The 17,255-nt window shown below is 41.3% G+C and overlaps 1 protein-coding gene across 1 annotated transcript in view; it reads left to right on the top strand.

Moving 5' to 3' along the window:
• The first annotated feature begins 345 nt into the window (after positions 1 to 345).
• Positions 346 to 17,255, top strand: part of LOC135510299 (5-hydroxytryptamine receptor 2C-like) — a 59,536-nt gene continuing 42,626 nt past the window's right edge. The window contains exons 1-2 of the mRNA XM_064931112.1: positions 346 to 421; positions 1,268 to 1,463. Of these exons, the coding sequence (XP_064787184.1) occupies positions 416 to 421; positions 1,268 to 1,463 (202 nt within the window). The 5' untranslated portion in view covers positions 346 to 415. The remainder of the gene's footprint in view (positions 422 to 1,267; positions 1,464 to 17,255) is intronic.

Here is a 17,255-nt window from a genome sequence, read left to right on the forward strand (position 1 = left end):
CTGAATGTCCCGATAGGACTATCTAAGTGGATGAACTTGGACTATCCACAACGAGAAAACACCTTTTAACCCCCAACCAAGCCAATCCCAAGTATCCTGATGACCTGTGGGCCTCTGGGTGGGTCCACTGCCCCCCTCTGGTGGTGACTGGGGTGTAGTCCAGGTCCAGCCAGGACCTCCAGACCCCAGGGGACCATCCCAGGATGGGAACCCCAGGAGGAGTAGCCTTACTGGGGGGCTTTGGTTCTTCCACCACGCCCTCTCTGGAGATGGGGGGCTGGATGGTCTGGCCAGGGGGGAATAACTCCACCTACCGTGGACTAAACCAGAGTCTACCCTGGGGTCCGGGGACGGGGGAGCGGACACCAACCTGTCATTGGGATCACCGGCGGAGGCGGTGTTGAGAGCATCGCCCATGAAGGTCAGACGGTTTAACTGTGTTTTTGTATTGTTTTTATTTGTCTCTGTTATTAATATTATTATTATAGATTGTTAATGCTGTTGCTACGGAATGTGCTATATATAGAAAAACTATCACTTCAATACCAGGGTAGGTATTTTGAGTGTACCCATTAGTTTACCAGTTATCTGCCATGGTCAAAGGTTCAGATGTTCTATGACTGCTCTCGTCATCACATCAAATCAAATCACATTTTATTTGTCACATACACATGGTTAGCAGATGTTAATGCGAGTGTAGCGAAATGCTTGTGCTTCTAGTTCCGACAATGCAGTAATAACCAACGAGTAATCTAACCTAACAATTTCACAACAGCTACCTTAAACACACAAGTTTAAAGGGATGAAGAATAAGTACATAAAGATATATGAATGAGTGATGGTACAGAACGGCATAGGCAAGATGCAGTAGATGATATAGAGTACAGTATATACATATGAGATGAGTAATGTAGGGTATATAAACATTATATTAAGTGGCATTATTTAAAGTGGCTAGTGATACATCTATTACATAAAGATGCAGTAGATGGTATAGAGTACAGTATATACATATGAGATGAGTAATATAGGGGATGTAAACCTTATATTAAGTGACATTGTTTAAAGTGGCTAGTGATACATTTTTTACATGTATTGGCAGCAGCCACTCAATGTTAGTGATGGCTGTTTAACAGTCTGATGGCCTTGTGATTGAAGCTGTTTTTCAGTCTCTCGGTCCCTGCTTTGATGCACCTGTACTGACCATTCTAGTCATTCTATTTCTATGGTGCAAGCTATACAAATGAAGTTTGGTTGTATTTTGAAGGAGAAGAACTGGCCGGCGCTTCTCATCCTCGTCATCATCGCGCTGACGGTGGGCGGAAACATCCTGGTGATTCTGGCCGTCTCACTGGAGAAGAAGCTTCAGAACGCTACAAACTTCTTCCTGAGGTCGTTGGCCGTGGCCGACATGCTGGTGGGGATACTGGTGATGCCAATATCACTGATCAACATACTCTATGGTGAGTACAACTACTTCAGTCATAAACCCATCAGCCCTTATCTTGGGGAAACTACAGTACCCATAGACATGCTGGTGGGGATACTAGTGATGCCAATATCACTGATCTATATACTATATCCCCCATACTCACTGGTGGGGATACTAGTGATGCATACATCACTGATCTATATACTATATCCCCCATACTCACTGGTGGGGATACTAGTGATGCCAATATCACTGATCTATATACTATATCCCCCATACTCACTGGTGGGGATACTAGTGATGCATACATCACTGATCTATATACTATATCCCCCATACTCACTGGTGGGGATACTAGTGATGCCAATATCACTGATCTATATACTACATCCCCCATACTCACTGGTGGGCAGCGGTCCGGATCTGGACCCAGAACCCCGGTCCCGACTATTTTTTTTTTTGTTGGGGGCAGGGGGGACTGGGTCGGGCTTCGACCCCTGGTATCATATAAACACACACGTGTGTCGAACTGCAGGAAATGAGCTTTAAAACTGCACCATTTTCTCTGCGCCAACAAGAGGTGTGTGAACAGTTTGGCGTGCCATGGGTTGTGAGGTGGGGGTTTGGTACTAGGCCGATAAATTACAATATCCATCCGGGCCTTCTCAAATAGTACTTGAGAATCCCTGTAATACATGGTTAGAAGGACTACAATACCCATAATCCCTGTAATATATGCTTAAGGACTACAATACCCATAACCCCTGTATTATATGGTAAAGAGGACTACAATGCCTAGAACCCCTGTACTATACGGTAAAGATGGACTACAATACCCACATACTGTATGGTAAAGGACTACAATACCCATACTCCCTGGACTATATGACAGAGAAGGACTACAATACCCATAACCCCTGTACTATATGGTAAAGAAGGACTACAATACCCATAACCTCCTATCTCTCTCATCTGATGGTACATTCACATTGTCCTTGGTCCATCTCGTATTTTCCAGTTGGGGGATTTGTAAATGCAAGATGAGCTCGTTGAAGTGCTTTTGAAGTTGGAACAACTAACATCGTAAGTTAGCTAGCTTGCTCTCCTTGTCAATATGTCAAACCAACTTCCGTCAATACTTGGACGCAGTGTGGGTGAGTAAAGGTCGTTACCCTAGCCATATCTCTTAATCTCAGCCAAGACCATTAGGCTACATTAGGATGTGATCCTTTGCCTAGTCAAAACAGATCAGTCTGTTGGAGGATTACCCGTGGTGGCCCTGCTAAATGTTAGACTTGGGAGTACTCTGTTGTGTGTTGACTGTCTGTCTGTGTCTCTCTCAGTATCCCCCTGTCTGTCTGTCTGTCTGTCTGTCTGTCTGTCTGTCTGTCTGTCTGTCTGTCTGTCTGTCTGTCTGTCTGTCTGTCTGTGTCTCTCTCAGTATCCCCCTGTCTGTCTGTCTGTCTGTCTGTCTGTCTGTGTCTCTCTCAGTATCCCCCTGTCTGTCTGTCTGTCTGTCTGTCTGTCTGTCTGTCTGTCTGTCTGTCTGTCTGTGTCTCTCTCAGTATCCCCCTGTCTGTCTGTCTGTCTGTCTGTCTGTCTGTCTGTCTGTCTGTCTGTCTGTGTCTCTCTCAGTATCCCCCTGTCTGTCTGTCTGTCTGTCTGTCTGTCTGTCTGTCTGTCTGTCTGTGTCTCTCTCAGTATCCCCCTGTCTGTCTGTCTGTCTGTCTGTCTGTCTGTCTGTCTGTCTGTCTGTCTGTCTGTCTGTCTGTCTGTCTGTGTCTCTCTCAGTATCCCCCTGTCTGTCTGTCTGTCTGTCTGTCTGTCTGTCTGTCTGTCTGTCTGTCTGTCTGTCTCTCTGTCTGTCTGTCTGTCTGTCTGTCTGTCTGTCTGTCTGTGTCTCTCTCAGTATCCCCCTGTCTGTCTGTCTGTCTGTCTGTCTGTCTGTATGTCTGTCTGTCTGTCTGTCTGTCTGTCTGTGTCTCTCTCAGTATCCCCCTGTCTGTATGTCTGTCTGTCTGTCTGTCTGTCTGTCTGTCTGTCTGTCTGTCTGTATCTCTCTGTATCTCTCTCTCTCTCTGTATCTCTCTCTCTCTGTATCTCTCTGTCTGTGTCTCTCTCTCTCAATTGAATTCAATTGAATTCAAGGGCTTTATTGGCATGGGAAACATGTGTTAACATTGCCAAAGCAAGTGAGGTAGATAATATATAAAGTGAATATATAAAGTGAAATAAACAATAAAAATTAACAGTAAACATTACACATACAGAGGTTTCAAAACAATAAAGACATTACAAATGTCATATTATATATATACAGTGTTTTAACAATGTACAAATGGTTAAAGGACACAAGATAACATAAATAAGCATAAATATGGGTTGTATTTACAATGGTGTTTGTTCATCACTGGTTGCCCTTTTCTCGTGGCAACAGGTCACAAATCTTGCTGCTGTCATGGCACACTGTGGAATTTCACCCAGTAGAAATGGGAGTTTATCAAAATTGGATTTGTTTTCAAATTCTTTATGGATCTGTGTAATCTGAGGGAAATATGTCTCTCTAATATGGTCATACATTGGGCAGGAGGTTAGGAAGTGCAGCTCAGTTTCCACCTCATTTTGTGGGCAGTGAGCACATAGCCTGTCTTCTCTTGAGAGCCATGTCTGCCTACGGCGGCCTTTCTCAATAGCAAGGCTATGCTCACTGAGTCTGCACATAGTCAAAGCTTTCCTTAATTTTGTGTCAGTCACAGTGGTCAGGTATTCTGCCACTATGTACTCTCTGTGTAGGGCCAAATAGCATTCTAGTTTGCTCTGTTTTTTTGTTAATTCTTTCCAATGTGTCAAGTAATGATCTTTTTGTTTTCTCATGATTTGGTTGTGTCTAATTGTGCTGCTGTCCTGGGGCTCTGTAGGGTGTGTTTGTGTTTGTGAACAGAGCCCCAGGACCAGCTTGCTTAGTGGACTCTTCTCCAGGTTCATCTCTCTGTAGGTGATGGCTTTGTTATGGAAGGTTTGGGAATTGCTTCCTTTTAGGTGGTTATAGAATTTAACGTCTCTTTTCTGGATTTTGATAATTAGTGGGTATCGGCCTAATTCTGCTCTGCATGCATTATTTGGTGTTCTACGTTGTACACGGAGGATATTTTTGCAGAATTCTGCGTGCAGAGTCTCAATTTGGTGTTTGTCCCATTTGGTGAAGTCTTGGTTGGTGAGCGGACTCCAGACCTCACAACCATAAAGGGCAATGGGCTCTATGACTGATTCAAGTATTTTTAGCCAAATCCTAATTGGTATGTTGAAATTTATGTTCCTTTTGATGGTACAAAATGCCCTTCTTGCCTTGTCTCTCAGATCGTTCACAGCTTTGTGGAAGTTACCTGTGGCGCTGATGTTTAGGCCAAGGTATGTATAGTTTTTTGTGTGCTCTAGGGCAACAGTGTCTAGATGGAATTTGTATTTGTGGTCCTGGTGACTGGACCTTTTTTGGAACACCATTATTGTGGTCTTACTGAGATTTACTGTCAGGGCCCATGTCTGACAGAATCTGTGCATAAGGTCTAGGTGCTGCTGTAGGCCCTCCTTGGTTGGTGACAGAAGCACCAGATCATCAGCAAAACATTTGACTTCGGATTCTAGTAGGGTGAGGCCGGGTGCTGCAGATTTTTCTAGTGCCCGCGCCAATTCGTTGATATATATGTTGAAGAGGGTGGGGCTTAAGCTGCATCCCTGTCTCACCCCACCCACAACCCTGTGTGAAGAAATTTGTGTGTTCTTTGCCAATTTTAACCGCACACTTGTTGTTTGTGTACATGGCTTTTATAATGTTGTATGTTTTCCCCCAACACCACGTTCCATCAGTTTGTATAGCAGACCCTCATGCCAAATTGAATCGAAGGCTTTTTTTAAATCAGCAAAGCATGAGAAGACTTTGCCTTTATTTTGGTTTGTTTGGTTGTCAATTAGGGTGTGCAGGGTGAATACATGGTCTGTTGTACGGTAATTTGGTAAAAAGCCAATTTGACATTTGCTCAGTACATTGTTTTCATTGAGGAAATTTTAGAGTCTGCTGTTAATGATAATGCAGAGGATTTTCCCAAGGTTACTATTGATGCTGTTAGTTATTGGGGTCAAATTTGTCTCCACTTTTGTGGATTGGGGTGATCAGTCCTTTGTTCCAAATATTGGGGAAGATGCCAGAGCTAAGGATGATGTTAAAGAGTTTTAGTATAGCCAATTGGAATTTGTTGTCTGTATATTTGATCATTTCATTGAGGCTACCATCAACACCACAGGCCTTTTTGGGTTGGAGGGTTTTTATTTTGTCCTGTAACTCATTCAAAGTAATTGGAGAATCCAGTGGGTTATGGTAGTCTTTAATAGTTGATTATAAGATCTGTATTTGATCATGTATATGTTTTTGCTCTTTATTCTTTGTTATAGAGCCAAAAAGATTGGAGAAGTGGTTTACCCATACATCTCCATTTTGGATAGATAATTCTTCGTGTTGTTGTTTGTTTAGTGTTTTCCAATTTTCTCTCTCTCTCTCTCTCTCTCTCTCTCTCTCTCTCTCTCTCTCTCTATCTCTCTCTGTATCTCCCTGTCTGTGTCTCTCTCTGTCTGTGTCTCTTGCTGTCTGTCTCTCTGTCTTTCTCAGTATCCCCCTGTCTGTCTCTCTCTCTCTCTCTGTATTTCTCTCTGTTTCTCTCAGTATCTCTGTCTGTCTTTCTTTCTCTCAATTCAATTCAATAGGTTTCCCTGGCATGGGAAACATATGTTAACATTGCCAAAGCAAGTGAAGTAGATACAGAGAGAGAGACAGAGAGATCTCTCTCTCTCTCTCCCTCTGTCTCTGTCTGTTTCTCTCTGTCTGTGTGTCTGTCTCTGTAGGACTATATTAGTGAAGTAGTGCATGTACATGTGTGTTGAAGGATTACCTGGTGGCCCAACTAGCTGCTAGACTTGGGGTGCTACAGTATGTCAGGTTGTAGTGCTCAATGGTCTATGAGTACCCTATCTAAATAATCTGTTAGTGCTAAACATTATATTAGTGCTATGTACCCTGTCTAAACATTATGTTAGTGATATGTACCCTGTCTAAACATTATGTTAGTGCTATGTACCCTGTCTAAACATTATGTTAGTGCTATGTACCCTGTCTAAACATTATGTTAGTGATATGTACCCTGTCTAAACATTATGTTAGTGCTATGTACCCTGTCTAAACATTATGTTAGTGATATGTACCCTGTCTAAACATTATGTTAGTGCTATGTACCCTGTCTAAACATTATGTTAGTGCTATGTACCCTGTCTAAACATTATGTTAGTGCTATGTACCCTGTCTAAACATTATGTTAGTGATATGTACCCTGACTAAACATTATATTCGTGATATGTACCTTATCTAAACATTCTGTTATGTTAGTGATATCTACCCTGTCTAAACATTCTGTTAGTGATATGTACCCTGTCTAAACATTATATTAGTGATATGTACCCTGTCTAAACATTATGTGCGTGCTCTGTGCCCTATCTAAACAGTATGTTATTTCTATGTAATAGTAGTGATATGTACCCTATCTAAACATTATGTTGGTGATATGTACCTGGTCTAAACATTCTGTTAGTGTAGTGTACACTATCTAAATGTTCTGTTAGTGTAGTGTACACTATCTAAATGTTCTGTTAGTGTACACTATTTAAATGTTCTGTTAGTGTACACTATCTAAATGTTCGGTTAGTGCAGTGTACACTATCTAAATGTACTGTTAGTGTAGTGTACACTATCTAAATGTTATGTTAGTGTAGTTTATACTATCTAAATGTTCTGTTAGTGTAGTGTACACTATCTAAATGTTCTGTTAGTGTAGTGTACACTATCTAAATGTTCTGTTAGTGTACACTATCTAAATGTTCTGTTAGTGTACACTATCTAAATGTTCTGTTAGTGTAGTGTACACTATCTAAATGTTCTGTTAGTGTACACTATCTAAATGTTCTGTTAGTGTACACTATCTAAATGTTATTTTAGTGTAGTGTACACTATCTAAATGTTCTGTTAGTGTACACTATCTAAATGTTCTGTTAGTGTAGTGTACTCTATCTAAATGTTCTGTTAGTGTAGTGTACACTATCTAAATGTTCTTTTAGTGTAGTGTACACTATCTAAATGTTCTTTTAGTGTAGTGTACACTATCTAAATGTTCTGTTAGTGTACACTATCTAAATGTTCTGTTAGTGTAGTGTACACTATCTAAATGTTCTTTTAGTGTAGTGTACAGTATCTAAATGTTCTGTTAGTGTAGTGTACACTATCTAAATGTTCTGTTAGTGTACACTATCTAAATGTTATTTTAGTGTAGTGTACACTATCTAAATGTTCTGTTAGTGTACACTATCTAAATGTTCTGTTAGTGTAGTGTACACTATCTAAATGTTCTGTTAGTGTACACTATCTAAATGTTCTTTTAGTGTAGTGTACACTATCTAAATGTTCTGTTAGTGTAGTGTACACTATCTAAATGTTCTGTTAGTGTAGTGTACACTATCTAAATGTTCTGTTAGTGTAGTGTACACTATCTAAATGTTCTGTTAGTGTAGTGTACACTATCTAAATGTTATGTTAGTGTAGTGTACACTATCTAAATGTTCTGTTAGTGTAGTGTACACTATCTAAATGTTCTGTTAGTGTAGTGTACACTATCTAAATGTTATGTTAGTGTACACTATCTAAATGTTCTTTTAGTGTAGTGTACACTATCTAAATGTTCTGTTAGTGTACACTATCTAAATGTTCTGTTAGTGTAGTGTACACTATCTAAATGTTCTGTTAGTGTAGTGTACACTATCTAAATGTTCTGTTAGTGTAGTGTACACTATCTAAATGTTCTGTTAGTGTACACTATCTAAATGTTCTGTTAGTGTAGTGTACACTATCTAAATGTTCTGTTAGTGTACACTATCTAAATGTTCTTTTAGTGTAGTGTACACTATCTAAATGTTCTGTTAGTGTACACTATCTAAATGTTCTGTTAGTGTAGTGTACACTATCTAAATGTTCTGTTGGTGTAGTGTACACTATCTAAATGTTCTGTTAGTGTCGTTTGTGTAAACTGTCTCTGTCTCTGTGAGTGCATTAAGGTGTTGGTGTCACTTTGGGATATTGGATCATTATTTCTGTACTGTCTGTCTCTCTCTCTGTTGCTCTATTCAATTCAATTTGCTTTATTGGTATGACGTAAGAATGTACATATTGCCAAAGCGTACATTGTCAATGGGACAGTCAGTAACAATAGTAATCAATAGTCTCTGTTCCTCTCCCTCTGTTTCTCTCTTGTTTTTTCTCCCTCTGTTCTCTCTCTTGTTTTCTCTCCCTCTGTTTTCTCTTATTTTCTCTCCCTCTGTTCTCTCTCTTGTTTTCTCTCCCTCTGTTCTCTCTTGTTTTCTCTCCCTCCATTTCTCTCTCTTGTTTTCTCTCCCTCTGTTCTCTCTCGTTTTCTCTCCCTCTATTTATCTTTCTTGTTTTCTCTCCCTCCATTTCTCTCTCTCTTGTTTTCTCTCTGTTCTCTCTTGTTTTCTCTCTATTTCTCTTTCTTGTTTTTTCTCTCTCTCTGTTCTCTCTTGTTTTCTCTCCCTCCATTTCTCTCTCTTGTTTTCTCTCCCTCTGTTCTCTCTTGTTTCCTCTCCCTCCATTTCTCTCTGTTTTTTCTCCCTCGATTTCTCTTTCTCGATTTCTATCTCTGTGTTTCTGTCTGTCAGTCTCTCCCTGTTTCTCTCTCTGTTTGTTTGTTTCTCTCTCTGTTTCTGTCTGTCAGTCTCTCCATGTTTCTCTCTCTGTTTGTTTGTTTCTCTCTCTCTGTTTCTGTCTGTCAGTCTCTCCCTGTTTCTCTCTCTGTTTGTTTGTTTCTCTCTCTCTGTTTCTGTCTGTCAGTCTCTCCCTGTTTCTCTCTCTGTTTGTTTGTTTCTCTCTCTCTGTTTCTGTCTGTTATTCTCTCCCTGTTTCTCTCTCTCTCTCTGTTTCTCTCTCTCTCTGTTTCTGTCTGTTATTCTCTCCCTGTTTCTCTCTCTCTCTCTGTTTCACTCTCTCTCTGTTTCTCTCTCTCTCTGTTTCTCTCTCTGTTTCTGTCTGTTATTCTCTCCCTGTCTCTCTCTCTCTGTTTCTCTCCCTGTCTCTCTGTTTCTCTCTCTCTCTCTCTCTCTCTCTCTCTCTCTCTCTGTTTCTCTCTCGCTGTTTCTCTCGCTGTTTCTCTCTCTGTGTTTCTGTCTGTTAGTCTCTCCCTGTCTCTCTGTTTCTCTCTGTTTATGTCTGTTTCTCTCTATGTTTCTCTCTCTCGTCTCCCCCTATCTCTCTCTCTCTCTCTCTCTCTCTATCTCTGTCTGTCTATCCCTGTCTGTCTATCTATCTACCCGTTGGATGGATAATGTATCTAGGATGGATAATGTACCTAAAATGGTAGTGTGGGAGCTATGGGAGAACAGAACACACACACACACACACACACACACACATACACATACGCACACACACACTATGTCTTGTAACACACACACTGAAACACAGACACATACAGCATTGCAATCCACCTGCTACGACTTCAATTGAAAAACAAAACAAATTAAATTAAATTATCACATGCAGTATCACATCACAGTATCACATCACAGTATCACATCACAGTATCACATCACAGTATCACATCACAGTATCACATCACAGTATCACATGCAGTATCACATCACAGTATCACATCACAGTATCACATCATAGTATCACATCACAGTATCACATGCAGTATCACATCACAGTATCACATCACAGTATCACATCACAGTATCACATCACAGTATCACATGCGCCGATACAAGAGGTTCAGACCTGACCGTGAAATGCTTATTACAAACCCTTAACCAACAATTCAGTTCAAGAAATAGAGTTAATAAAATATTTACGAAATAAACTAAAGTTAAAAAAAAATCAAATCAATCAAAAAGTAAAACAAGAAATGTACATAACATTAACGAGGCTAAATTCAGGTGGGTGCTGGTACCGTGTCAATATGCGGGGGTGCAGGTTAATCAAGGTCATTTGTAAAGTGACTATGCATAGATAATAAAAAGCAAGTAGCATCAGTGTAAAAACAAAGGGGGTAGTGGCCATTTGATTAGTTTAGTAATTCAGCAGTCTGATGGCCTGGGGGTAGAGGCTGTTAAGGAGTCTTTTGGTCTTAGACTTGGCGCTCCGGTAGCCATAAGGGCTTCATAGCATATTGATGTTAACCACTGTACCATGTCCTGCAGACACCCCTAACACACACACACACACACACACACACAGCTCGTCCTGCAATGACCCAGGCAGATGTGTGTTATCCCATCATCCATATTAAATGGTCTTACATGGCTGATTACTAAAATGGCCCGTGTGTGTGTGTGTGTGTGTGTGTGTGTGTGTGTGTGTGTGTGTGTGTGTGTGTGTGTGTGTGTGTGTGTGTGTGTGTGTGTGTGTGTGTGTGTGTGTGTGTGTGTGTGTGTGTGTGTGTGTGTGTGTGTGTGCGTGCGTCTTTCTCTCTCTGCTCAGCCACTCAGCCAAAGCCTTGATTAAATAATGACTTTAATTAGGAAATTATGTTTCTGTCTGAACAAATGGAGGGACAAAGAGAGTTCACAGTGTGTGTCTGTGTGTGACAGGTGGTTGTACACACACACACTGTGTAGGTTAGTTCATTAGGATCCACATTGGCACATGCAGCATCTTCCTGGTGTCCAGATAAAGCATATAAACACATGACAGAGTCCAGACAAGTTGTAGATGAGAACAACATCAGATATTACATTAACTTCTTGGATTACCCATCCCGTTAGCGGGATCATTTTCATTAACATCCGCTGAATTGCAGAGCGCCAAATTCAAATTAAATTACCAAAAATATTTTAATTTTCATGAAATCACAAGTGGAATATACCAAAACACTGTTTAGCTTGTTGGTAATCAAATCAAATCACATTTATTTATATAGCCCTTCGTACATCAGCTGATATCTCAAAGTGCTGTACAGAAACCCAGCCTAAAACCCCAAACAGCAAGCAATGCAGGTGTAGAAGCACGGTGTCTAGGAAAAACTCCCTAGAAAGGCCAAAACCTAGGAAGAAACCTAGAGAGGAACCAGGCTATGATTGGTGGCCAGTCCTCTTCTGGCTGTGCTGGCTGGAGATTATAACAGAACATGGCCAAGATGTTCAAATGTTCATAAATGACCAGCATGGTCAAATAATAATAATCACAGGCAGAACAGTTGAAACTGGAGCAACAGCACGGCCAGGTGGACTGGGGACAGCAAGGAGTCATCATGTCAGGTAGTCCTGAGGCATGGTCCTAGGACTCAGGTCCTCCGAGAGAGAGAAAGAAAGAGAGAAAGAGATAATTAGAGAGAGCATACTTAAATTCACACAGGACACCGGATAGGACAGGAGAAGTACTCCAGATATAACAAACTGACCCGAGCCCCCCCCGACACATAAACTACTGCAGCATAAATACTGGAGGCTGAGACAGGAGGAGTCAGGAGACACTGTGGCCCCATCCGAGGACACCCCCGGACAGGGCCAAACAGGAAGAATATAACCCCACCCACTTTGCCAAAGCACAGCCCCCACACCACTAGAGGGATATCTTCAACCACCAACTTACCATCCTGAGACAAGGCCGAGTATAGCCCACAAAGATCTCCGCCATGGCACAACCCAAGGGGGGGCGCCAACCCAGACAGGAAGATCACATCAGTGACTCAACCCACTCAAGTGACACACCCCTCCTAGGGACGGTATGAAAGAGCCCTAGTAAGCCAGTGACTCAGCCCCTGTAATACGGTTAGAGGCAGAGAATCCCAGTGGAAAGAGGGGAGAGACAGCAAGGCGGTTCGTTGCTCCAGAGCCTTTCCGTTCACCTTCCCACTCCTGGGCCAGACTACACTCAATCATTTGACCCACTGAAGAGATGAGTCTTCAGTGAAGACTTAAAGGTTGAGACCGAGTTTGCGTCTCTCACATGGATAGTTAGACCATTCCATAAAAATGGAGCTCTATAGGAGAAAGCCCTGCCTCCAGCTGTTTGCTTAGAAATTCTAGGGACAATTAGGAGGCCTGCGTGTTGTGACCGTAGTGTACGTGTAGGTATGTACGGCAGGACCAAATGAGAGAGATAGCTAGGAGGAAGCCCATGTAATGCTTTGTAGGTTAGCAGTAAAACCTTGAAATCAGCCCTTGCCTTGACAGGAAGCCAGTGTAGAGAGGCAAACACTGGAGTAATATGATAAAAAAATGGGTTCTAGTCAGGATTATAGCAGCCGTATTTAGCACTAACTGAAGTTTATTTAGTGCTTTATCCAGGTAGCCGGAAAGTAGAGCATTGCAGTAGTCTAACCTAGAAGTGACAAAAGCATGGATTCATTTTTTTGCATCATTTTTGGACAGAAAGTTTCTGATTTTTGCAATGTTACATAGATGGAAAAAAGCTGTCCTTGAAAAAGTCTTCATATGTTCTTTAAAAGAGAGATCAGGGTCCAGAGTTACGCGTCTCTCACATGTTAATCCACCTGGCCTGTCAGATTTCAAAAAAGCTTTACAGCGAAAGAAAACCAAACATTTATGTGAGGACATCGCTCTCAGCAGACAACATTACAAACAGCAAAGTAGATTGGTCACGAAAGTCCGAAAAGCAATAAAATGAATCACTTACCTTGGATTATCTTCGGATGTTTGCACTCACGAGACTCCCAGTCACACAATAAATGTTCCTTTTGTTCGATAAAGATTATTTTTTATATCCAAAAACCTCCATTTGGTTGGCACGTTTTGTTTAGGAATCCTGAGGCTCGTGCAGATCACGACGGGCAGAAGAAAATTCCAAATAGTAAAGTTCGTAGAAACATGTCAAACGTTTTTTATAATCAATCCTCAGGTTGTTTTTACAATAAATAATAAATAATATTTCAACCGGACGGTAGCTTTTTCAATAGGAGAGAGAGAGAGAAAAGGTCTGCTCCATGCTGCTCGTGCATGCAAAACTCTGGGTACACCCAGCTATCTACTGACGCAATGTGATCATTCTCGCTCATTTTTCAGAATAAAAGCCTGAAACTATGTCTAAAGACTGTTCACACCTTGTGGAAGCTATAGGGAAAGTAATCTGGTTGATATCCCTTTAAATGGAGGGAAGGCATGCAATGGAACAGAGAGTTTTCAGATTAACAGCACTTACTGGTTGGATTTTCCTCCGATTTTTGCCTGCAATATCAGTTCTGTTATACTCACAGACAATATTTTGACAGTTTTGGAAACTTTAGAGTGTTTTCGATTCTAATCTGCCAATTATATAAATATTCTAGCTTCTGGGCCTGAAAAATAGGCAGTTTCATTTGGGCATGTTTTTCATCCAAACATCAAAATACTGCCCCTTAGTCTCAAGAAGTTAAATACAAATAAGAAAATGATAGTTATGTATTGGAAATACACCAAAATTATGACATACATATTCATATAGTTATATGCATAGTAATATTGTTATATTTAAATTAAATTAGAACTTTAGAGAGAGGAGAGGTGCTGTTTTTAAAGCGAAACTTGTTTTTTGCCTCTGGTGACAGAGCATTCCACCATGACATGGCTCTATACATAATTAAGCAACGCATTAAGTCTGTTTTTGTTTTGGGTACCGTGAAGAAACCCATAGTGGCCTGTCTGGTGGGGTATCTATGTCTGTTTTGAATGTATGCAAATAGATTGTACAAGTTGTTAGGCATTTTTCAATACACAAATGTTTCTTAAAAAGACTAGGAGAGAAGCAGTTAGTTTCTCCTCAACCCTCAACCATGAAAGACTATCATGCATGTTCAAATCAAATCAAACTTTATTTGTCAAATGCGCTGAGAACAACCTTACTGTGAAATGCTTACTTACAAGCCCTTAACCAACAATGCAGCTCAAGGAAGTGTGGAGGCTATATACAGGGGGTACCAGTACCGAGTCAGTGTGGAGGCTATATACAGGGGGTACCGGTATCGAGTCAGTGTGGAGGCTATATACAGGGGGTACCGGTACCGAGTCAGTGTGGAGACTATATACAGGGGGTACCGGTACTGAGTCAGTGTGGAGGCTATATACAGGGGGTACCGGTAGTGAGTCAGTGTGGAGACTATATACAGGGGGTACTGGTACCGAGTCAGTGTGGAGGCTATATACAGGGGGTACCGGTACCGAGTCAGTGTGGAGGCTATATACAGGGGGTACTGGTACCGAGTCAGTGTGGAGGCTATATACAGGGGGTACCGGTAGTGAGTCAGTGTGGAGGCTATATACAGGGGGTACCGGTACTGAGTCAGTGTGGAGGCTATATACAGGGGATACCGGTAGTGAGTCAGTGTGGAGGCTATATACAGGGGGTACCGGTACTGAGTCAGTGTGGAGGCTATATACAGGGGATACCGGTAGTGAGTCAGTGTGGAGGCTATCAAAGTCATTTGTACTTGTAGGTAGGGGTGAAGTGACAATGCATAGACAATAAACAGTGAGTAGCAGCAGTGTAAAAACAAATGTAAATAGTCCAGGTGGCCATTTGATTAATTGTTCAGCAGTCGAATGACTTGGGGGTAGAAGCTGTTAAGGAGCCTTTCGGCCCTATACTTGGCGCTCCGGTACCGCTTGCCGTGTGTTAGCAGAGAGAACAGTCTATGACTTGGGTGACTGGAGACAAATTTTGGGTGTTTCTTCTGACACCGTCTAGTGTATAGGTTCTGGATGGCAGGAAGCTTGGCCCCAGTAATGTACTGGGCCGTGCGCACAACCCTCTGTAGCGCCAAGCAGTTGTCATACCAGGCAGTGATGCAACCGATCAGGATGCTCTCGATGGTGCAGCTTCAGAACTTTTTGAGGATCTGGGGACCCATGCCAAATCTTTTCAGTCTCCTGAGGGGGGAAAAGTGTTGTCGTGCTCCTCTTCACAACGGTCTTGGTGTGTTTGGACCATGAAAGTTTCTTGGTGATGTGGACACCAAGGATGATGTGTTTGCTGTTAAGGGCAAAGCATGCTGCTTGGTTTTGAGCCAGCTGCAGCTTTGCAAGGTCTTTCTTTGTTGCACCTGACCATATTACTGGACAGATGATGGGACAAGATCCTGAACAACTGTTGATCTTTGTGTCAAAAAACACAGAATATAATTTTTGTTCCAGACGTACCTCTCCCCGTCTTCACAACGTCTTTGTCAATATGACTTGACCAATGATAACTCACCATCCAATGTTACTCCTGGGAGTTCAGCTTCTTCAACTTGGTCAATGGTCACGCCCTTTTATCTACAACTCCAGTTGAGGTTTAGGTCTTAGAGAATGTTTTGAACCAATCACAATGCTTTTGGTTTTCGATGTTTTTAAGACCAGTGTATTGTTAATGACCCATTCTGATACTGACTGTAACTCCTTGCTAAGAGTCTCAGTGAGCGCACTGGCTGTAGGTGCTGATGTGTATAGTGTACAATCATAAGCATACATAGTCATTTTATCTTCTTGAAAGACAAGTGGAAAATCATTTGTTAAAATAGAGAAGAGTAACGGCCCGAGGCAACCGCCCTGATGGACACCTCACTCTACATATCTGACGTTAGAGAAGCTTACATTGAAGAAGACTCTCTGGGTTCTACTGGATAAAAAAACTTTCCAACCATGTGATAGTAGGGGGATGTAAAGCCGTGACAAGTGAGTCTTTTTCCATAACATCAAAGGCTGCACTGAAATCTAACAAAACAGCTCCAACTATCATCTTATTATCCATTTATTTTAGCCAATCATCAGTCATCTGAGTCAGTGCAGTGCAAGTGGTGTGCCTTTCTCTATATGCATGCAGAAAGTCAGTAGTTAATTTGTTCTCTATAAAGTGACATTGTATTTGTTCAAATACAATTCTCTAAGTCAAGTTTACTAAGAACAGGCAGGAAACTGATTGGTCGGCTGTTAGAGACAGCAAAGGGGGCTTTACTATGTTTAGGTAGTGGAATTACTTTAGCTTCCTTCCCCACCTGTGGACACACTCCTTTCAGGCTTTAGTTAAAGACATGGTGGCAATACAGTCTGCTACCATGCTCAATAGTTTCTCATCTATGTTGTCTGTATCAGGTGGTAATACAGTCTGCTACCATTCTCAATAGTTTCTCATCTATGTTGTCTGTATCAGGTGGTAATACAGTCTGCTACCATTCTCAATAGTTTATCATCTATGTTGTCTGTATCAGGTGGTAATACAGTCTGCTACCATTCTCAATAGTTTCTCATCTATGTTGTCTATATCAGGTGCTAATACAGTCTGCTAGCATTCTCAATAGTTTCTCATCTATGTTGTCTGTATCAGGTGGTAATACAGTCTGCTACCATTCTCAATAGTTTCTCATCTATGTTGTCTGTATCAGGTGGTAATACAGTCTGCTACCATTCTCAATAGTTTCTCATCTATGTTCTCTGTATCAGGTGGTAATACAGTCTGCTACCATTCTCAATAGTTTCTCATCTATGTTGTCTATATCAGGTGGCTGATTGTTATTGATCGATAACCATAGTTTTTCCACCTCTTCCACACAAACTTGACCGAATTCAAACAACGGTGAAATGATCATTAAAATGATTGTAAACCAGTTGTGTTAACTTCAATGAACGATGGAGTTGGATTTCCAGCCCATAATATCATTAATATATATAATATCATTAGCACTCTAAAGTCTTTTCCCAGCGGTTTTCTTCTGTCATTTATCTTGTTAACATATTACACACAAGGTAG

The sequence above is a fragment of the Oncorhynchus masou genome, chromosome 23 (assembly GCF_036934945.1).
Source record: "Oncorhynchus masou masou isolate Uvic2021 chromosome 23, UVic_Omas_1.1, whole genome shotgun sequence".
Lineage (NCBI taxonomy): Eukaryota > Metazoa > Chordata > Actinopteri > Salmoniformes > Salmonidae > Oncorhynchus > Oncorhynchus masou.